This window comes from Lepisosteus oculatus, chromosome 25 (genome assembly GCF_040954835.1).
Source record: "Lepisosteus oculatus isolate fLepOcu1 chromosome 25, fLepOcu1.hap2, whole genome shotgun sequence".
NCBI classification, from domain to species: domain Eukaryota; kingdom Metazoa; phylum Chordata; class Actinopteri; order Semionotiformes; family Lepisosteidae; genus Lepisosteus; species Lepisosteus oculatus.
Genome location: NC_090720.1, coordinates 13,684,648 through 13,707,528, shown reverse-complemented (window position 1 = coordinate 13,707,528; position 22,881 = coordinate 13,684,648). Strand labels below are relative to the sequence as shown.

The 22,881-nt window shown below is 37.6% G+C and overlaps 1 protein-coding gene across 1 annotated transcript in view; it reads left to right on the top strand.

Moving 5' to 3' along the window:
* The window catches only part of epha8 (eph receptor A8), a 245,472-nt gene that overhangs the window by 202,874 nt on the left and 19,717 nt on the right, over window positions 1-22,881 (top strand). Inside the window, exons 4-11 of the mRNA XM_006641857.3 lie at window positions 5,074-5,229; window positions 7,840-8,211; window positions 9,725-9,849; window positions 12,532-12,694; window positions 16,107-16,203; window positions 17,797-17,864; window positions 18,391-18,516; window positions 20,434-20,619. Of these exons, the coding sequence (XP_006641920.2) occupies window positions 5,074-5,229; window positions 7,840-8,211; window positions 9,725-9,849; window positions 12,532-12,694; window positions 16,107-16,203; window positions 17,797-17,864; window positions 18,391-18,516; window positions 20,434-20,619 (1,293 nt within the window). The remainder of the gene's footprint in view (window positions 1-5,073; window positions 5,230-7,839; window positions 8,212-9,724; window positions 9,850-12,531; window positions 12,695-16,106; window positions 16,204-17,796; window positions 17,865-18,390; window positions 18,517-20,433; window positions 20,620-22,881) is intronic.

The following is a 22,881-nucleotide window of genomic DNA, read 5'->3' as shown; positions in this document are numbered from 1 at the left end:
TACAAATTTTCAAGTGACTGGATAATCAATGCAAATTTGCATGTAGTACCTACTTAATGAATGCACAGTAATTTGCATGGATACAGCCAGAACACTAAAAGAATTTTAGTCTTGCAGAAACACAGCAGGCAACAGAAGCATTTCTGAATAAAACTCCAGTTCAGAAATAAGCGATACCTCTGTATGAACCATGTATATCTGAAAAGAAACGAAGCAGAAGAAGAATTTAAGAAAGTAATGGAAAAGGAAGGGTCTCCAATCATAACTGCGGAACCGCATGTGACCGATCCGATGACCTCGTAGCAGACAGCGCAGCGCCGAAGCGATTTGGATGGGACGTGTGTGCTCAGGACTGTGATCGAGTGGCCCATTTCCAGTTATGATTTTCTTGACAGAATCATCCATCACTGCTGCAGTCCTTGCTGCTCATTAACAGATGTTGTTTGGTCTCCACAGGGGGAGTGTGTGTGTATGGTTTGTATGGGCCAAAGATGAATGAATGACAATACAGATGGTCTTCTGACTGGGCCTTACTCTAGATTCGTAGTACCTCAGGAGTCTGTCATTGTGTGAATTGATGACAGAACTGCCAATAACCTTTGGCACTTGAAAGTCAAACTAAAAGATTTACTACTCCCTTTGCTAAGTACTAAACTATATAATATTATGACTTGGTTACTTTTTTTATTTTACAATCATGCCACCTGAAACAGTTTGTAGTGCTTGGCTTCTGGTAGACAGTAATTTATAAAATGTTCGTAGGTTTTGAAACTCAAAAGGAAGTAGGTATGAATCACTTTCAGTTTCCAGTAATCTTCCATGACCACATAGGATTATTTCCTAATAGGTATTTATAAAACTTTTAATGAAAGGAATTTGTTTCTGATTTGCTGAATGTAATAATAAAAGGATGAGTTTTTGAACTGATGTATAATATAATATATTATAAGTGATGAAAATTAAAATGTCATTAAAATTTGAAATAAAAAAGGACAAAATTTTAAAATTGAATTAAAATGAAGTTGCTATTTTCACTTTAACATGGGTTGGGCATTGTAAGTGGGCTTTGTCCAGACAGAGAAAAATGAAGTAAATACAGATTAGGAGTGAACTAGTTGTCCTTTTTGATGACATTGATTTCATACTGATCATCTGGAATGAGAAATCTTCTGGTTTTTACTTCAGCAACTCTTTCTCTACCCTCCCTTTGACTAGCATCCTATCAAGACATACTGTAAATTTAGATTTCAAATGCCCGGCTCTTCACAATCCTAAGGCTAGCCCCCAGTGATTAGCTTTTATGAAAATCAGAAAATACACTTTAGCAGTGTTTTTGGATGTCTTTTGAAATGTCTTGTGTAGTTTTCAGTAATAATTTTCCACTACGCTAGATTCTCTATTTCTTCTGAAAATAAAAAAAAATCTCCCATGGGACAACATTGAGCAGTAGTAGTTAGAGGCACCACATTTCAGCTCAGATCCCACATGAGCTGCTACTTCTGTGCCCCTTAGCACAACACTCAATTTGTTATAATAAATACTGTGATCTACTGCACAAATGAGTACTGTCCAGGTTGTCATTGTAAATGTTTGTACTTAACTTTCTTGGTTGATTCAACTAGATGAAGAAAGAATTAGTTAAAAAATAAATGAGATGATAACTGAATATACGGTACATCAATCCACCTTCAAATTGCCACTCCTACATATCACCAAGTTCCTTCTGAGGAGTTTCACACAATTTTGCATATTTTCGCCTCTGCATACCACCCTCTTAATAACACCACCTCTTCTTATAGCACTTTCAGTGTCTGTCCCACCAGGTGGGAAATCGAGGAGGACTCTACTTTTACTTTTACAAAGTGAGGCATCATGTCCTGGAAACACAGGAGTGCCATTTTAATCTACTGCCAATAATAATTTTCTTCTTTCTCATACTGTAGGTTTCTCTTACTATAGAAATTCTAGTAATACGTTTCTGAGTATCATTTGAACATGGTGCACAGCTCATTAAGACCAGCAGTAAAAGCAGTTAAAATAGGGTGAAAAGCAAATTAAAACAAAACTAGAACAAAATAGGAGTTAAAGTGTTGTTCTGTTACCATTATTTAGAAATGCCATATGCATTATTTGGAAATCTCAGCCACATACTGTATGTGAATACTTGGTCAGGATCTTTCAAATCTGTTTGTTCCAGTGCAATTTTGTCCACTAAATCCATTACACTGTGTAAAAAACATTAATTTATCCTTCTTATTAATTGTCTCTTTGTGTTTTCCTTATAATTTTACAGCCAATTTCTGAAAATTGTGAGCTAATTTTCCTGTAGGGTAGAATGATCTGAAGATCATGTCTGTTTTCATGAACAAAATTAATGTTAAGCTTGTCATTGTTGAAACTGAATGAATGAAAATGAGCTCTGCTAAAAACAAGAGGAATACATTTGCAAAATACCAAAATAGACTAAATCTGACTGATATTTTAAAGCTGGAAAATGACCTTTTAAAGACAACCTAGGTCACAGCTTGCCTTCAAAATCAATTAATCTGCTTATATACATTTTTTTCATATTCTTGCCACATTCATGTGCAAATAATTTGCTTTCCCTATCTGTTTACTTCTGTTTTTTATTTATCCATTTATACTAAAAATGAAATCAAGGTCAGCATAAGATGACTGCAAATATTCATTAAAATTCACTGTAATGCAAATTCCAGTGAAATGAGAGCAGCATGCAGACAGGACTCTGACAACCCAAACAATGTATGTGCAGCTGTGAAAATCTGGGCCTAAAGCAAGAGTATAATGTATAAGTAGTAGGCAGAGGACTGAGGAAACACTTTGCAGGTTTCTTTTTTTTTTAAACATAGCTCAGCGTTTTAACTTGGAAAAAGATACTAAGAGGCCGAAGAGGCAAATTTATCAAGCTTTAAAAATATTTCTCTTCTGCTCTTGGATTCAAAATGAACTTTTTTTGTCACAGTTCTATTAACTAATACAGTTATCCATGACAACCTTTTTAAACTACAATTACGGGGCCTAAAAAGCACAATACAAATGCTACATGCTGTATAGCGGTATAGCAGTTTAGAATTCAGTAATGTTTAAGACATTATGCAGTATGCAGAACAATACAAGGAGAAAAAATCCCCTTTTGTAAGTTTAAATGATAATGATGCAGCATGCCTAGAAAAGAAGTACAATTAAACAGTAATTGAGAAGACCACATTAGCACCGTGGGAAGGCAACAATGGAGCTACATCCTGAGATATGTTTTCTATTACAGCCATATTAGATTTTGAAGTGTACATTTCTCAAAAATGTAAGCGGTATTGCTGTAATTGAGATTGCTTCAATGCAGGTAATGAGCTGTCTGTCTCATGAAATTTAAATGCTTGTGAAGGGATACCCTCCCCTTTTAAAGCTCCTGTTTTTAGAAAGAAAAGTGCTTACAATGTGTAGAGGAGCATTAAAGTACAAAAAACAGATGGGGAGAACTTTGTAATTTTTTCTTTATCATTTTCTATAGCATTTATGCATACGAAATATAACTATTAGAAATTATATATTAAAATGATATATTCGCAAATTCCTCGTTTTGCTGTTTAGAAAGGGCTGGAATCTGTTGCACAAATAAAGATAGGTGGTGACAAGTAGATGTAAATCTACTGATATTTTTATTGTTAGCAGTACTGGGGCTCCACAGGGGACTGTCCTTGCTCCATTCCTGTTCTCTTTTTACACCTCTGACTTCAGGTACAACTCTGAGACATGTCATCTGCAGACGTTTTCGGATGACTCTGCAATTGTGGGGTGTATCAGAGAGGGGAGGGAGGAGGAATATAGGAGCTTGATTACCAGTTTTGTGGAGTGGTGTCATCTTAACCATCTCCAGCTTAACACCAGCAAGACCAAATAAATTATCTTTGACTTTCAAAGGAATAAGTCTCCGCTGAACCCTGTTTCCATCCAGGGTGAGGACAAAGAGGGCGTACATTCCTACAAGTACTTAGGGGTACACCTGGATGATAAGCTGGAGTGGTCTGGTAACACTGACGCCCTGTACAAGAAAGGTCAGAACCAACTCTATTTTCTTAGGAGACTCAGGTCCTTTGGTGTGTGTGGAACACTGCTACACATTTTTTATGAATCAGTGGTGGTGGCGGCCATCTTCTATGCTGTTGTGTGCTGGGGCAGGAGCATCATGACAAAAGATGCAAATAGGCTCAATAAACTTATCAAGAAGGCTGGCACTGTTTTGGGGATGAGCCTTGACCCCATGGAGGTGGTGGCTGAGAGGAGAATGCTGACCAAGCTCACAGCCATCATGAACAACACCTCTCATCCGCTTCATGGGACTGTTACTTGGCAGCGAAGCATAATTTAGCAATAGACTGCTCCAGCTACGGTGTTCAAGGGAACGTTTCCACAGGTCTTTCCTCCCGGCGGCTGTCAGGGTGTATAACGCTGCCCTAGGCTAGGGCTGTTAGCCCTTCATTTGCTCCTCTGTGGACAGCATGTTTACTCCATTGTACTTTTTTAGACAGTCTGTATATACCTATGCACATTTTGCACATATTTTATTGTTTTTACAGTGACTATGATCAGCACATTTTTCACACACCTATGTATTCTTATTTATTTTGTTGTCTTTTGTTTGATAACTATTCTGATGTCTGTTTTGCTTGTCTTGGGCTGGACTGCTGTAACACATCAATTTCCCTACGGGATTAATAAAGTATTATCTATCTATCTATGTTGATTTTTCTTTCAGAATTAGGCATTTTTTCATATGTATCCTTGCACTCAATTCAATTTTAGTTCACTTTTAGCTGTCCATTCAGTGGGTCTGTTGATTTCACAGGAATCACCGATTGTCTTTGACTGTAGATGACTTCTTCATCTACTTTTGAGCAGTATGAAAACCTTGCCAGTGTTTCCTTAATCTCTACAATCTGTGTTCAATGCATTTTTGAGGTGTTAGCCTCCGCATTTTAAACACAGACCTGTAGTCATGCGACATGCTTTAGGTGACTTTTCTAATGTTCCTGTAATGTACTTTTCTTCCACTAGCCTGTGAAGTGGGGTTTTACAAACCCGCAGCTGGGGACCAAATCTGCGGAAAGTGCCCCCTTCACAGCCACTCTGAAATGAGGGCGGCCCTCTTTTGCCCCTGCGACACCAGCTATTACCGTGCTCCTTCAGATTCGCCGGCTGCCCCTTGCACAAGTGAGTACTCATACCAGGCTGGGAGGGGATTCAGTCACATACTATTCATGGTAGAAGGAACAGCAGTACACAACACCATCGAACAGACACTCACTCAGGCACCTTATTCTACAATAACAAAATCACTTCTTGGAAAGGATTATTTATTTTATTTACTGTATATCCCATGACCAACCAATTCAGACTCACTTTTTGTTTTACGACTATCCTCTTTAACAGCATCACACAAAAATTAACTTGGTAGATATGTCTTGGTCATTTTTGTATTTGTGACTTGTTTTTATATTTTTAGAAGTCTTCCATGCCATGTTCTGTGTATTATGTCTCTTTACTCTAGCTTTATCTCAAATTTTCATATCACAGTCAATTTAGTTTTAGTTGTCACAGATAGTGAAAATAAAAGATGTTCACAATCTGGGGGATTTTTTTTTAATTGTCCAATTTACTTTAAAACATTGCAAGACATACTGAATTATGCTAAAAGTATGTTTGAAAACAAAAATGTATTTTCTGGACTTCAGTACATTGTGGTAACTTGGAATATTGCAGCATATGCTTAGATTGTGTCAAATTTACTGTATGTTTATACATTTAATGTAAGATTCCTCATATTTCTTTGTTTTGCAAATGTTAAAACTATTTTACAAAAAGAGAATTGAACTTCATTCAAAGATGACCATGTGGAAGCCCTCAAGACATAGAATACCAAACCTGTGTTTTTTTTTTTCAAATCTGCTCTACTACTGTACATCTAAACATTACTGCTAGTGATGAATTAATCAATGCATAAAAATGTATATGCTGGTATGTTTAAGTATTTCAGTATATGAAAAGCTGTACTGTAAGTTGATTGACCCATCCTCACATAAAAAGAGAATTGATCATTTTGCTCTTCAACTCAGTTACACACATACTGTAACATGTTCACAAATGTAGTATTTTATTTTAGTAGCAGAGGATAATGCCAAATTATGAGATGATTATGAGATACTGTTCTGAAAAAAGGCATTTTTAGGACCCTGAAACAAGCTGGAAAATGTTTTATTTCTGTCTCTGTCTGTATCATTATAAAAATGATAAGTCCTATTTTTTTATCACAGTTGTTTCTAAAATGGTGCGAAAGATTTGTTTGCAGCAAATTGTCATGTGTTTAGAGCGGATTCCAGTCTTTTCAATCTGTTTGTTATGAAACTGGAAAAGCCTAAAAAACAGTACTTGAGCCAAATGATGTCAGGTTGAGGCAGAAAAGGAAATACTACCATAGCTTTTAGCCACTGACTACAAGTAAATGCTTCTGTACTCCGATTTAAAAAAAAATATATCAAGAAGCTTAATGAGTCACTTGGAAACAATTCCATTTCCAGTAAGCAAATAGACAGCAGTTAAAAGTCTTATTTTTGTGAAGTATTGCTCATTTTACTATGAAATTAAGTGCTAAATTGGAAAGCTACAGGTTTTCTTTGCAAAAGCAAAAATGAAAAGAAAAACTAAACTTGCATACCCCACGATGTGTGCTGAGCCATTCTTTAGTATTCTTTAATGACATTTCATCAAAAAGGCTTAAGTGCAGCAAAAGAGTGAAGTGCAAAGTACAGTGGACATAACCTCAGCAAGGATTATGAAATATATACAGTATATATATGCTCTTGAAAGCAACAAACAACTTTAGTATGTGATTACTCAATAATGTTAGAATACCTGGATAATTGCCTCTCCATTATGTAGGTCCAGTATATTTGTGTAATGTTTCGAGAACACCAATGCATAACTGATCATTTAGTAAACAGAAATGGGGCCATTTAAAGTGCCTGTGTCAAAAACAGCTGTACCCCATCAGGATTTCAACACAGACCAGCTTACTAGCATCTTCCACTTCAGAGCCACAGAGCAGGACTCACAGACAGTGCAGCATTCCCTGAACACCCAGAGACAGAGCCTGTCACCAGGGTAGATTTCAGCACTTTCGAGGTTTCATGGATAGAAGATTACTGATACTGTGCTTGCTCCAAAAAAATCAATTTTATACCTTTTGTGCTGGAAACTTATATATTTCAGTATACAGTACATGCACAGTGACATTCATATTTGGTGAATCTATAGTTACATTGAAGAAAATACCATGGCCTCCAGATTTATTAATACCCCTGCTGAAATAAACATCAAATAACAGAAAGATATATAGAAAGGGTAATGTTCCTTCCTTAAATACATATAAAAATGTTATGCAGTAATCTAAATAGCATTGTGCAAAGCAAAGTCATACATGTCATGGATAATTTATGTTCAGAAAACACAAAGGTCACACCCCTGTAGTTAGTGTTTTGTAAATCCTCCTCTGGCAGGGATTACTCTGTACTATCTGTTGCTGCACACTAGAGTGGACATTTAAGGACAATCCTCCAACCAAAATTGCCTTTTGGATGTCCTTCAGATTCTTTGGCTTCCATTAATCAGCTGCCATCCTGAGTTAGAATCACAATTGTTCAATTGGATTGAGGCCTGGAGATTGAAAAGGACAGTCAAAAGCATTTACTTTGTGTGCAGTTAATTATTCCTTTGTTGAAACTCAGTGTTGGAAAGTGCAGTCACTTCTTCTTAATTCCCAAACAGGGCCTCCCTCTACTCCAGTCAATGTGATTTCATCTGTCAATGGGACCTCTGTTAGCCTGGAGTGGGGCCGGCCACTGGACACGGGCGGGCGAAGCGACATCCGATACAATGTGGGGTGCTGGAAGTGTGCTGGGGACTGGGGGCAGTGCGAGGACTGCAGCACAGGGGCAGGAGGGGGAGGTGGAGGAGGGGTCATCCCCCCTATTCGCTTTGTGCCCCAGCAGGCGGGTCTAAATGAGCCCTGGGTGACAGTGCTGAACCTGGGCGCTCACATGAACTACACTTTCTACATCGAGGCCTACAATGGCGTCTCCCATCTCAGCCTGGATCCAAAGCAGCGTGCCTCTGTCAACGTCACCACAAACCAGGCAGGTAGGGGATACTACGCCAGACAGACATGCAAGGGTAATCGCGCATTTCTTTCTTTTAATAAACATGCTTGACATTTGACCCCAGAAAAGAGGTACATAGCCCATTGACTAAAATCAACTACAGGTCTACCGAGCAAAGCTAGTCTTCCTGAGCAGAGTTAGTCTTTCACAACTATATCTAATAATGATGCAATAAAATGATTGTGTTGTATGTTTAATTTGTTTTACTTAATCCCATATGGATATGAGACCACATTATGTCATTTATTCTCTCACTGACATGTGGTGTCATTTTTTAAAATCCCTTTCATAGATACAGTTAGTTTGTTGCACCCTTCAGTTATTTCTTAAATCATTACAATTTTAAGTTCCATCGCATGATAAAGCAAGCAACATTGCATATTAAAGGAACAAGTAAAGGTTTATTCCATGCTGAAAAGAGAAGAAAAGAAATACAATGTTTTGGCTGTGGTGCCTTCTTCAGGTGTGAGAGAGAGAAGAAAACCAGCAGCTGATAAAGCGTGGGAGAGGAAAAACCCGGAGTGTAGAGGAGGCAGGAGCAGGAGAGAAGCAGAGTGGGCACTCAGGTGGTGGAAAGTCGAGTGAGGTGAAGAGGGTATAAAGTCAAACCCTGCAAATGAATAGGAAGGAATAGAAGGAAACGAGTCTGCCGTTGAGACAAGGGGGAAGGTGTGATCCTTGTTTTAGGATGTCTTTCTGCAATAAGAATTCCAAAACCCCACTTTGAGAACACAGACGGAGAGATCAGTATGGTCATGGTGTAACAGGAGCCGGTTCAGACTCCCGTGTAGTGCGTATTTAGGACCCTATGCAGATGGTAAAGTCTGGAGGAGATTGGAGAACGGCAACAGGGAAACATGACAGGATCAGGATGGGACGACTGACAGGGGGGCGTGACGGCAGTGTTCCGGTGCTCGGGGGGCGTGGCACAGGCAAACAAGCCCAGAACAATCCTGAAGGGGAAACCAGGTAGAAGTCCAAAGTCTATTGCTGGGAGATCCATCCAAACAGACACAGCAACGGGGACCAGGAATCAGGAACACAGTAAAATCATAATGGAGCCAGGTGCTCTGTGCCCCGGACCCAGTTGGTCAGGATGCCTGGGAATAAGACCTGTCCTCGGGCTACCAGCGAGCCCGGGGAATTGGCAAGCCTCGTGGCATCCATCCTCCAATACCAAGCCCTGAAGCCTGGAGACGCCAAACTTAAGTAGGGACAGGAAAATAGGAGACACATGCACGTAATATTGAAACTAAAATACAAAAAGGTTGGAGCGCCCTCTAGAGGATGGATGACGACTGTGACACATGGATGTTAGAGGTGAAATGAGAAACTATGGACTTGGAGAGATTTTCTTTCTTTTACTGTCAGAATGCTCATTGGGCATTGGACTGTGGGTTGTCTGCCTGTCATTAATGCCATTGGTCTTGTTGGACTGTGAACAGGAGTCACTGGAGGACTGACAGTAAGTCATGTCCTGCTCTGTTCTGCAGCTCCCTCTCAGGTCATCGCAATCCGGCAGGAAAACGCCAGCCAGAACAGTGTCACCCTGCTGTGGCATGAGCCAGACCAGCCCAATGGCGTCATTCTGGAGTACGAGATCAAATACTATGAGAAGGTAACTGACAACCTGCCAGTGGTGGTGAAGAGAGATTAGGGATAGACCCATTAAGTTATAATTTATCCGAATCAACTGTCATTTTAAGATCATATATAAACCTGGAGAAACACAAAGCTTTAAAGTTGAATTGCTTCTTTAACAAATCTCTGCTCTTCAGTTCCATTAACAGTAGTCTGTAGCAGAGTTAAGATGTTTTAAAACATAAAGATTAGGTGTTTAGGAAAGAGCAGCATTCAATTTAATAATCACCACCTTTTTAGCGTTATTCAATAAAACAATAAATATGCTTCTCTCCCTTATGTTGACTAATGACACAAGGCAGTTTTAGTTTCAAGAATAAACCATAACTACAAAAAATTAATTATCTGTCAATTATCTAATTTCACTGCTTTAAACAATAGGTGACTAGATTGACCAAAAACACTACTTTAGCTTGACAAAAAAATTGCAATAATAAAACATAAAGGGAAGTTGTGTGTAACATTGCTAAGGATATACAATAAGGAGTACGGTATACTGTAGCATAAGATAGACTAGGATATACTGTAGGATTCACTTCTTTACACTTACAGTAGTGTGCATTTGAAAAAAAAGTAACTATATTGTGGAAGTTGGATGTTATAGAATAAAAGCGCCACTGTACTGTATAACTGTAATTAATCAGCAACTAGTAACAAACTGGAAGGACTTCTCACGTTTTGCTTACATTCTTTTCCACTCAATCACTGACTCTCATTCGCTACTCATGAATGTTGTCAAAGCTAAAACTATGGTGTTTGTCAAAAAACGGCTTTGCAATCCTTAGACGCAACCAAAAAAACTAAATGGGCAAATCTCATCTATAATCAGTCTGTAACTACAGTACTAATGATTCAGTTTTGTTTCCCCTTTTACTTTAAAGAAGCAATAACAGAGATTATACATGTTGTAATTAAGAAATTAACAACAATATGAAAACATTTTGCAGCCGTAATGCCTTGTCATGGCAGTACCAAGAAAAAAATAACTATGGCTTAGTGACACATTTTCTCTAAACCCTTGTCCTGCTAATGGCTACAAGAGAGCTAAACTGTGCTTAAGAATTAGCTTACAGTAGATGTTCAACAAGACTGCAATGTAAATAAGGTTTAATTTCCATTTGTCAAGCTCTTTTCATTGTCAAGGTCTCTAGGGGCAGATATTGGAATGAATTTGTTATTAAATAGCAGCTTCACTTGCTCTACAGCAGTCCCATTTTCTGTTCTCTGCACTTTGGTGGTGTTAGAGAAACCTGACTGGACCTGCCAATGCTGTGACTTATACATTCATGTCTCAATCCCTCCCCCCAAGGTACTGACATTAGTAAAATATGTTAACCATGGCAGCAGTGAGGCAGCCCAAAGTAGGATTTTTTTTAAGATCACTTTATTGGCCATATACAATTTCTTGTATTAGGAATTTGTCTATTCACATACCCCAACTTGCTCTCCATGAGACACACAGACAGGGAGAGAAGCTGGGGGTCAGAGCACAGGGTCAGCCATTTATATGGCACTGCTGGAGCAGTTGGATTTAAGGGCATTGCTCAGGAGCCCAACGGAGTAGGATTCCTCTGCCGGTTGCAGGATACAAACCAGCAACCTTCCAGCCACAGACACAGATCCTCAGCCACATTGTCACCTCACCGCTGCTCATTGAATTGTATTATAGGAATTTTATTTATTCTATCCACTCTTCATTATTCATTGTTATAAAGAAAATCACACAACATAAGTGTTAATGTATTAAACTTATTGTTTCATAAACGGTTTTAGGTTTAGTTTTCTAAAAACTGACATTTTACAGTATGTGAAAAGGTGAAAAGGTGCATATGACTGTCAGTTTGAAATAAATTGTTTTCTGTAACAGAAACTGAAGCAACCAATTTCTTTTCCCAGATTTCAGGTTATTTTTTAAAATATAGCTTCATTTAAAAACAACAGCATAGTGACTAAGAAGTAATAGTACTTTGTATTGCATGCCTTTTATTTGCCTACCAATTTGTCCATACATGTGTAATAAAGGCTAGAAAGGGGGAGAGACCACTGACTTCTTCAGGCTCTTTTAATTTCGTGTGCCTTACTGCACTCATGTTTCTTGAAGGGACTTAATGAAAAGCTTCAACAACCTGGCAGGGTATCTTCTTGCAGACTCCCACAACCGTTTGTGTAAAGAAGAGCCTCCTCAACCTTAAATGCACTTCATCTTCTTTCCTTAATTTCTCTAGTCTATTTCACTGTTGATACAACAGAACTCTATTGACCTGCCTGGTTTAAATAAAGAATCATATCTTGAAGGATTTTTTTTTGTATCAAGTTGTCCAGTAGTGTTAACTCTATTTATGTAACTCTTTCATGTTACTTTACTACACTATATATAATGCTACAGGTATTATTATTGTTTATTATTGATATAATTATTGCTCTTGTTGTTTTAATTTGTATTTTATTGTATTTCTATTAACTGGTTCTAATGGATATTAAGTAATAAAAATGGGAGATATTTTGTTCTCTGATGATTCAGAAGTAAAAATAAAAGTTCTAATTCATTTTAGTAGTCTGGAAATGAAAGTAGTATATTCAGAGCCTGAAAGACCTTCCATCTGAAGGAAGAGCTGAAGAGCTCACTGATCCGGGCTTTTGTCCTCATCCTCCTCTCTAGGATATGGAGCAGCAGAGTTACTCCACACTGAAGTCCAAAGGCACAAGCGCAAAGGTGTCCGGATTGAAACCGGGAACAAAGTACGTGTTCCAGGTCCGAGCAAGGACCTCCGCTGGCTGTGGGCGTTTCAGCCAGACTGTGGAGATCCAGACAGGTAAAGCAGGTGAGTTATAGAAAGCAGCAAGGGGGCAGCTGGTAATGCCTATGAAAACACTGATCAGTGTCCCTTAACAACTAGAGGCTTTTGTGCTTCTAACAGATAAGGTTCACGTGTTTTTTTTCTTTTCCACAGCGTCATTTTCATGGAAGTTATTTACTGAGGTTGGGGAGGGATAACGACAAGTCAGTCTCACACAGGTGTATAGTACCTAATCATCACCATTATGAAACCAGCTACATAAACTGAACATCAAACGCCTCCCTTCACATCCATCTAATCATCCCTTCTCCATCCCATCTCCACCTTGAAGCTGCCCCTGAAGTCACTCCTTCTGAATGGGGTTTGAGCCTCCTTGGTCTATGGCCAAGATGCCACCCATTAACCAAGCGGATTAAGCTAAACCAGTTCTCACCAAATACTCTATAAATTCACAATGCATTCAATTCTTGGATGTTGTTGTCACTAGTGAAATGCTTATTAGCTGAGAATGTGTGAAAAAAGTGTGGCAGAAAGATTACTGCAGAAATCTGATCTTTTTGTTCCATTTTAGTGAACGACAAGCTTATTTAGTCACACAATCAGTGCTGCACATACTGGGAGTAATTTCCTCTCCCCCATAAAGGGACAATTTAGAGAGGCCAATCAAGTTTAACCTTCATATCATCCGGAGGTACAGTAGGAGAAAACCTGAGAGCAGGGCACCTCCTCACAGGCAGACACCCTGGAGCTAGGAGGTACTCGAAATGCCAAGAGGTTGATGCCACCTCTATTTCACAGCATGCAATCTCATTTCTTGTTAGTCGGTGGGGGGTGTTGTACATTATTCGGTTTTAAAATCCAGTAGAGAATGGTAGGATGCTGATTTCAAATGTAATATATCTTATTATGCATTGGCGTAATTGGCCTTGCCTTTTGAAAAGACAGCAAGAGCTAAAACTGTTAATGTGCTACAAAGGTGTAGATGTCAGATTCCTGCATCACAGAAGTCTGATTTTAGTTCCTTTTAAGCATTTCAGAATTGGGAAAACAATGAATTTACGCTCTCAACAGTACTGAATAACAATCTAATCACGTAATCTGAGACACAGTACAGATTTATTTCTCTCATCTCCTTTAGGAAATATACTTTATATTTTTTTTGTTTTGGAAACACAGTAGTTGTTTGTTTGTTTTTTTAGTAACCTCTAATGCCTAATCACCAGAAGTGGATTTATGCTATTGGTTTATTATCCTGAGAAAGGCTTTCAGTGGGATGACTGCAGTGGGAGCGATTATGTCTTTAAGGCTGCCTTTCCTGCAATTTATGCCAGACTCCCTTTCTGACTGTTGCTTTTTTCTGTTTAGTCTGATGGGTTGCCTTGTTTGGCAGAGCGGTCAACAGTGAGAAGACTCAGACATATTTCCATGGGGGACTTTTGCTAACCTGCTAAAAAGACACGTCTTCTGATAGGTTCAAATGACATAAAACAACAAAAAGTCAGGGCATTATTAATATCCCTACTGGGCTAAGACTATCATTACTAATACTATTACTATACACTTTTTATATTGGGTTTTACCAGTAGTTTGTGTCTAGTTTCATATGGTTTCAACACATGGTGATAAAGCATATATTCTATCAGTAGTTTGTAGCATGAGTTTACAGTCCTGGTCCTGGAGGAACACACACCTTCTCGTTTTCATTCCAACTCAGCATAATGACCTATTCGGAGCTCTCATTGAGCTAACATGTTGCTTGATTTCAATAGTTGCAAGTTAATTTTCTCTAAATGAACAAAACCTTTTGACCACTGCGTTTAATAAGTAAAATAATATTTCAAAAGCTTATGTTACTCATGAAATGCAGCAATTAAAAGGTGACCACTGACATTTTAAATAGCTGAAAAAAGCCAATTATTACAAATGAATCCTATAATAATTCTACAGGGGTTTCCTGAGGGGTTTTCAGTTGTGTAACTGAGAGCTTGACTGGAGCAATCAGTAGGTGTGTGTCTGGGCAGGAATGGTGCTCCTGGTCTATAGTACTGCCATGGTTCATTGTGGTAAGGCCCATTGAAAGAGTGTTTAAACCAGAGAAGAAACTATCGAATACCAATGTTCAAACCTTAGTGATAGTATGGCATACCAAGGGAAGTTTTCATAAAGACATTCAGCTACTGACTTAGGGTAATTGAAGTCTTTTGAAAAGCATTTGGTGGGATTTTGAAGAATTTTCATTCCAACTGTTTAAGTAGACTTGTCTTGAAGTTTTCTTTCATTGTTCACATCCTGACACATTCAAGATGTGATTGTCCATTCAGAGCAGCAGGGGTGTGCTCTCGAGGGCTGCTGTCTCAGTGACATAAGATGCAGCTGGCGGGAGAAAGCCCTTCTTCAACACCTGATGTGTCAGAAATGGTTACACATTCAGTCAGTATTTCTCCAGCTGCAGCTGTGAAGAGCTATAAACAGACAGTAGCCAGTGACGTGCTGGAATGGAGCTCACATCTATTGATTGCACTAGATGTGCATAAGTGTGCATAGATGTCAGCAGGCCAAAAACAAAAAGAAAAATACAGGCGCATTATATTAAAAGCTGTAACGTCATAGGTGATAAATATTTTTTTAAATTTTGCTGCTCAAAGATCAAATTCAAAGTCTTTTCCTACTTTTCAAGAAAATATGTCAAAGGTAATAATGATAAAAAATGCTTTATATTTAATAAAATATAGATTTTTACCAGAAATAGCAGTAGAAAGTGTAGTGCTCAGTAACAATGAACATTAAAAAAGTGGAATGTGGATTACTCAATAAGGCACTCACTCAGAAGCTATGTCATTAGCTGGCTGAAGATAGAATTCCCTAATATAGTATGTGATGCACCATTACCCAAATACCACATCAGAGTGTGTAGGATTCACACTGGTCAGACCTGGGACCTCCTGGGTACCTAAAGCTAAAGTACTGCGATCAGGGAGAGGAGTGCTGCTCCTCCAATCCATTCTAACTCTCTTATAAGGCTCTGTGTAGCACATTGGAGAACCACATACTGTATATAGGTTCTTATGTTCACTGTGCATTGCAAGGGAATTAGCATCAAAGTAATTTCAAACTTGGTGATGCAAAATCATTGAAACCTTAAAATTGAAGACTAAATACCAATAAAAGTCGTAGAAATAGAAGCTAAAGTAGATATAATAAGAGTATTTTAGTTTAATATTAAACTGATTACATTATTGATTAGTATTGTTTCATATAAAGAAGGCTATTATTTTTATGACTGCATTTGAAATCTCTGCTGGGTCTTTTAAAGTACAGCTGCACCATAAAGGACTTGTGTGATGATTTTTTTTTCAGTCCTGAAAGAAGGGAAAAATGTTATTAGTCTGGTAGTGATTTACGGATATGGGCTGTCTCAATCTTTATATTTTTGCAGTTCCTCTTCGATATGACACAATGACCATAATCTGGATCTGCATTGCACTCGTCACAGGATTGGTGATGTTCCTAGCCATTCTGATCTGCAAGAAAAGGCAAGATTAGTGAATTGTATCACCAGTCATTCTAACTATGTGTTGTATTGTCATCTTATTGTGTTGAGTGACTCTTCATATACTGTGGCTCACTGTCCATTGTGTACAAATGTGTAGCAGCCAGACCCTGCAATAATACGGCAGTCACAACCACATTTTTAAACCCCTGTTCCTCACATAATACTTTTTTAGTGGATTTCCACCTCATTGTCAAGTGACCTTTGTTGAACTTATGTTTCTGGAAGTAATTGGCTTGGCAGACAATAAAAGCAAACAACATCTACTGTACGATGGGAACTATTTCTTAGATGTTGTTTAAATCTTGGAATACTTGTACAAACATATTCTTAGATTATACTATTACTGCTATTATTATTGCTGTTATCAACTTATTTATCAAGTTTTAATACACTAACAATCTAAAAAATTAAATTAAGGATTTTTTTATTTTACCAATAAACTATATAAAACACCCCTTTATTGATTTGATGTCTGTAAAATGATTATTTCCATAATTCACTTATTTCTTTCAAAACAAAAGGCTATTATTCATTATATACTGTATAAAGGCTATTATTCATTATATACTGTAAGATATTTAGGTACTGTAGGTAGGTATTTACTTTTTAACTATTAACAATTGCAGATTATTTATTATTGGTGAATTTATTAAAAACTCAAGCTACTTCTGTATATTTATATACTTTACAGTCTCCAACAGTTATAAAAATAATGGGGTGTAAAGTGTCTGCAAATATCTGCTCCTCTTCCTTTGCAGTACTCCTGTTATATCATGTATATTTGGAGTTCCCAAATTCATATGACCAGCATAGTATACAACCAAAATGAAACCTCAAATTAAGAATGTTAGCAATAAAACAAAAAACATATAGATTTATAAAATAAATCACCTTTAACAGGGACCCAAACACCATTACTTTTTTTATTCTCGTTCAATTTTTTTTTTCAGTTTACCTGGGGACATCCTTGGAACATGTAGACAAGCCCTCAATGGAGATTTTGAATATATTAACTCTTCCTTAACTATAGACTATGCATTTATGCCATAGCAAAGCTAGTGATTGGCAGCAGCTGGGGTATGTCTTACTTCTGAATGTTTGTTACAAATCATAATTATCAGCCTTTTCCCTACAGGAATCATACACCTGATCTAGAGACGTTTTTTTTTCTGCTGCCTTTTGTGTGGGATTCCTGAAGGGGTCTTTCACAAAATTTACTGGATTCTCTAAGGATTCTTGCAACAAAGTTGGATGACAGATTGCTGAATACTGCTAGCATCCGAGATTTTTTTCATTCTGCTACAGGATCCTTGAAGGCGTGTTTTTTTGTGGGACATAAAATTATCAAGATGCCTTTCAGGTTTAATTAACTGGAATGCCCAAAGCAATAAGAGAAACTGAAACTAAAGGCCTTGTGCTGTCTTAAGAAGATGTACTGTATGTTCTTCACATACTGTATTATTAAGTTAAGAAAAAGTGTCATATTCAAAAGTACTCATATTCCACAGTAAGGAGAATGAGCAAAATTATATGTTTTTCTGAAGCTTTCTGCTTTTTATCATGTATATTCCAGGCACTGTGGCTATAGTAAAGCATTCCAGGAGCCCGATGAGGAAAAGATGCATTACCAGAATGGGCACAGTGGGTATTTCACTGTTCGTTACCACTTTCAATTTCATCTCCCTTGACAACACTGACCCATAAATTTCAGATATTCTTGCAGATAAACAACCCTTTGAGTCTCTTTACTTAAGCTTTTCAATGGGAGAGGGACATTTTTCTTCTTTATATCAGATCATAACTGTCCTATGGAAAAAATAATATAAGAGCATATAACCATAGTATTTTTTGTAGAACCTGTAGTTTTAGATTTAAGGTTTTTAATACAAAAACTACAATGCTTGTAATTAAGACTCTGTAGTAGATGCATTGTAATCAATACCTACTGTATATGAGAAGTTTTAACAATTACAGTCAACACTGTTCAGGCTAAGCTTACAGTTTAGTGAAAATGTTTAGAGTACTTCTTATTACTGCTCACTGCAGCTGCCTGTATTGCTATACTGTATCTAACCAAGCTATGTTGCATCACATATTTAAAGCACTAGCATGAGCTTATCATTCAAAGTCTAGGTCAAGTCATTGTTTTTGTTTTCCAATTCAACAGTTACCTTCCCAGAACCCAGGTTCTATATTGATCCCCACACTTATGAAGACCCGTGTCAAGCTGTCCACGAGTTTGCTAGGGAAATCGAAGCATCTAGAATAAAAATCGAAAAAATAATTGGCTCAGGTAAGTCTTGTGGCAAATAGCAGCACATTCTACATGAAGATCTGAGACAACTATAGTGTTTCCTTTTGCAACAGAGCAGATCACTTCAACAACACAGCTGTTTTTTACAAACTGCCATCAATGTCCTGCAAAAAGGCAGTCAGGTTCCATCATTTTAACTGTGTGTGTGGATCACAATTTTATTTAGGTAAACCCTAGTATTTCACAGAAGTTTGTGAGGAAGTGAAATTTTAATCTTGCACTTCCTTTCTCCTACATATAAATACTCGCTTCAACCCAACTTCACCCGTGCAGCTGCCTCCCTGGTTCACTCCTCATGATTTAAAGGAGTTTTTGGAGAGCCCTGAGTTTTGTCCAGCACTGTCATTTCCTCAATCAGAGTAGTTCAAATATTAAGTATGCTATTGCATCATATTTGTCAGCTTGTTTAATTGTTTTTAAAAATTGACCAATTTATTAAATTGATTTGGATGGAAGAAGAATGAAGTTCATGGGAGATAAATAATAGGCATCATCTATGGTTTAAAGGTTATGAAGCAGAATTTGCAAGCATTGTATTAGTAGGAAGAGTAGGAAGCAATTGAAGGCCTGTGCTTGGAAGGGAGGTTGCCTGCTATAACCCAAAGATCACTCATTCAAATATGGGCTAAGTCACTCATTGACTGTGAGCAGGATTTTCCAGTCATATAGTTTTGCTAAGCACTGCTGGGTCACAGTAGGGTTTTAAAATGGCAACAATGTCCTCTTTATGATACATCTAAATAACCCTGTGCTTTTCTAAGAACCTATGGGATTTACTGTTATTACTGACCAACTGCACCATACCGCCGACCGTATACCGTATGTTAGCTGTACTCACTACACTGTTGGTTTGCCTTGTGAATATACTGTAAGATGTACTGTACATGGAACTGTACATGCTGCAGAGCACTGGATTTTAGCCATATCCCTGTGTTTACCCTATATCATCTCATAATCAATTAATCTAATTGAACTCCAGATGATAAAATGTTTTACCAGACATTAAGAACTTGCATAGAGATAGTAAGTAGTATTAACTCATAAATAAAAACTAATAAAGTGTTTCATGCCTACCTTCATTTAAGTGTGTGGAATGCACATTCTTTGGTGTGTTCATTGGCAAAGTCACAATACTGTAGCACAGTGCCATTTCCATCTCTGTTCATCTTAAATTGGTCACCTACTCTGAGTTGTTCAGACAGAAATAAGGCAACATCCACTTCTTAGGCAAGTTGTGGGGAGAATGTACAGCATATTGTATACTGTAGTTGTAGTTGGATTTGATCAATTTCATTTCAATAGCAAACTTGAAGCTATGCCTAATCATCCAAGAGGTTCAATTAAACAAGAGATTTCCAACCCTGATCTGGGAATGCCCAAATCCAGGTAGTTCTAAAGGTTACCTGTGTTTAATGATTGGGAAGATTTGTGAGTTACAAATCAATTAAACAAGTAATCTGTTCACTTAAGATAACAGATCTTTATGGGCTGAAGTGTAATTTTGTACTTTTTGGTACAATCTCTGAATGACCCATTTTAACAATTGACATGCTGAATTGATCACAATGAAACTATTCCATGTCTCTAAAAATTAGTAATTTAATGGTGATCAACAAAAGCTGCTGGATTGGATCTTTGCAGCACCAAGGTTAGTGACACTGAAATGTCTGCTACTGCATGAAAGTTGTAGATGTGAGCAAAGTTAATTAATAATTAGTAAGTATAAAAATAAATCAAATTTTAAAAATGGAGGTTGCATTGGCTTAGTCTCCTGTAAAATAGTGAGTAACAACAACTTGCACCATGGTGAGCAAAGCTGAATTACAAATTTCAGACTTGAGAAATTCGGTAAGGTTCAGGCTTGTCACCGAATCCTGTTTTTTGTGTGTTTCCCAGGGGAGTTTGGAGAGGTTTGCTATGGCCGCATGAAACTTCCAGGGAAGAGGGAGATTCCAGTAGCTCTCAAGACACTGAAGTCAGGATACACGGAGAAGCAGCGCCGTGATTTTCTAAGCGAGGCCAGCATCATGGCGCAGTTCGATCACCCCAATATCATCCGCTTAGAAGGAGTAGTTACCAGAAGTAAGACATTTTGTATTAAATTACAAGAGTTTTTAGAAGAATAGGTTTTTAGGTTTTTGGTCATCTGAAGCACAATATACTGAGAGGCATTACACCCCCAACAAGCGTGTATTGGAACCAATAGCATTTGTTGTAAATTTAATGCATCACAGTATATTAATATCAGTGGTATGTCAGGCTGACTTTGTGCATCAATATTCCATCACTGCAGACTGTGCATTCTGATGATTTCTAGACAAACCATTTCTGTCTCACCTGCTGCTGAAGATATCAAGGAAACTCATGTCCACACTGATGTTTTTTTGTGAGAATCCAATGATTTTTGGGACATCCTAATTGGATCTTTTTAAATGTGTTTTTGTACTCCATTCCTGCTCTCTGTACTGCAGAAAGAAGAGTGGGGAAAATTAATTATTCTCAATATGTCCACAAGCTATGAAATAGTTAATCTGACCAAATAGAAAGACCATATTTCCCCAGAAAAAAACATTTCCCTAAGAAAGGTAAGGAAAATGTAATTCCAGACACAGACATTAGAACAGCTTACATACTGTACGTAATGTGAAATGCTCTGAAACACATTGCTGAATGTTGGATATGTAAGAAATCACAACTACCCACAAAAAGAAAATTATAACTCATTCTAATGATTTTGTGCAAGCATTGATTGAGTTTAGGTGAAAAGTGTTTTTTAACATGTGTCATAATTTCATATACTGTTCAGCTTTTTGAGAAAGAAAGCATTGCAAAGAAAGGTTTTACTGTCTACTTTTGTTCTTTTGGTGGTCTTTTTTAAGAGGACTTGTCTTTCTCTTTAGACCATATACAGTATGTCTTTCCTTGCTTGTCTAAAATGATAATTGTACAGTATATGGGATAGAGAACTTCTGATAGAGAAGCTGGACGATAGTCCTGATTGCAATATGTAATAACTGTATAGACCTAATATGGCATCAAATCTATATACCGTAAAATGTTAATATATACAGTGTATGAAACACCATAAGACTGTACCTAACCCTTACAGACACAGGATGGAGGGTCCTATGATAATTAACTACTAGGGGTAGGAAATGGAAGAGTGAGCAAGCACAGAAGTGGAGAGTATGCATCTCGGTGCCTCTCCAGCACACTGAGCAAGAGAAAAATGAGGAGAGAGCACCTGAATGCAAGACCCATCTGAAAGGGAAATAGAAAGGGTTCCATAATGAGTGTACTTATGTCCTGAACTCTAGGGAAAGAAAAAAATGGAGATAAACAGATTCCTTTAAAAGGCCTGAAAGATAGATCAGTGGCATCACAGGGGGTTATTCAGAGCCATTAGGAGTGTTTCATGTGGGTAAGTCCCTCAGCCACGATACCCAGAGCTTGAGATCTTCTCCAGCATGTACTGTATTGCAGAGTGGAGATGTAATTAAAAAAGAAAGATGAGCCAGGGCATCCCTATTGAGACTGCAAGTCCTTGGGTGACCATCCTCATTAGAAATATTTGTTAGAATGGGAAGCCCTCTGTTTCTTTAATAAGCAGAAGAGAAAGATGAATTGCATAAGGGGGTTATGATTATAGAGTTCTAGGATTTCTAATGAGCACTGTGTTGTAATTAAACACACTTTTAGGGGACCATGATGCTATCTAAAGTGTCTAGGGGGAGCACAAGTACACATTGAACCTGGAAGTATATATTGAGACCCAAGACTTAGTTCATGTGTTCAGTGTTCAGGTGGGCACAAAGATATAAACATCTCAAAATGTAAGAGACAGTGATCTCAAAACATCCCACAGCTGTATATCTGGTCAATGATGTCTGGCTTGTGTTAATGCCCACTAACATTGCTTACTTCTGTTTTATATCCTCAGTGCTTTGGTTGCTTTGTTCATATTTTGTTCATTTTCGTCTATTTTCAAAATGTGATCAAAATGTGTTTTAGAAATGCAAATAGTTTATATAAAGTTTAATATTGCAAGTCATTGAAAGATCAGCTAGAATGAAAGTCAGAGGTCACAGAATGTGCCTTAGACCAGGATTCAGAAACTGCTGTAAATTCTTCATAAATATGACACATATATTTAAATGTGAATATTTGGAATACTACAATATCCAGCATTTACTGGGGTTATAATTAGCATAATATCAGACAAAATACATATTTTTAAGAAATGATGCTCCTAAGTGTGAAAAATTGTGTATTACTAAAAGAGTTACATCATTAGATTTATTCTGATTTTGTCAATAATTGTTTGGGCTGATCAAAAGGTCTAAA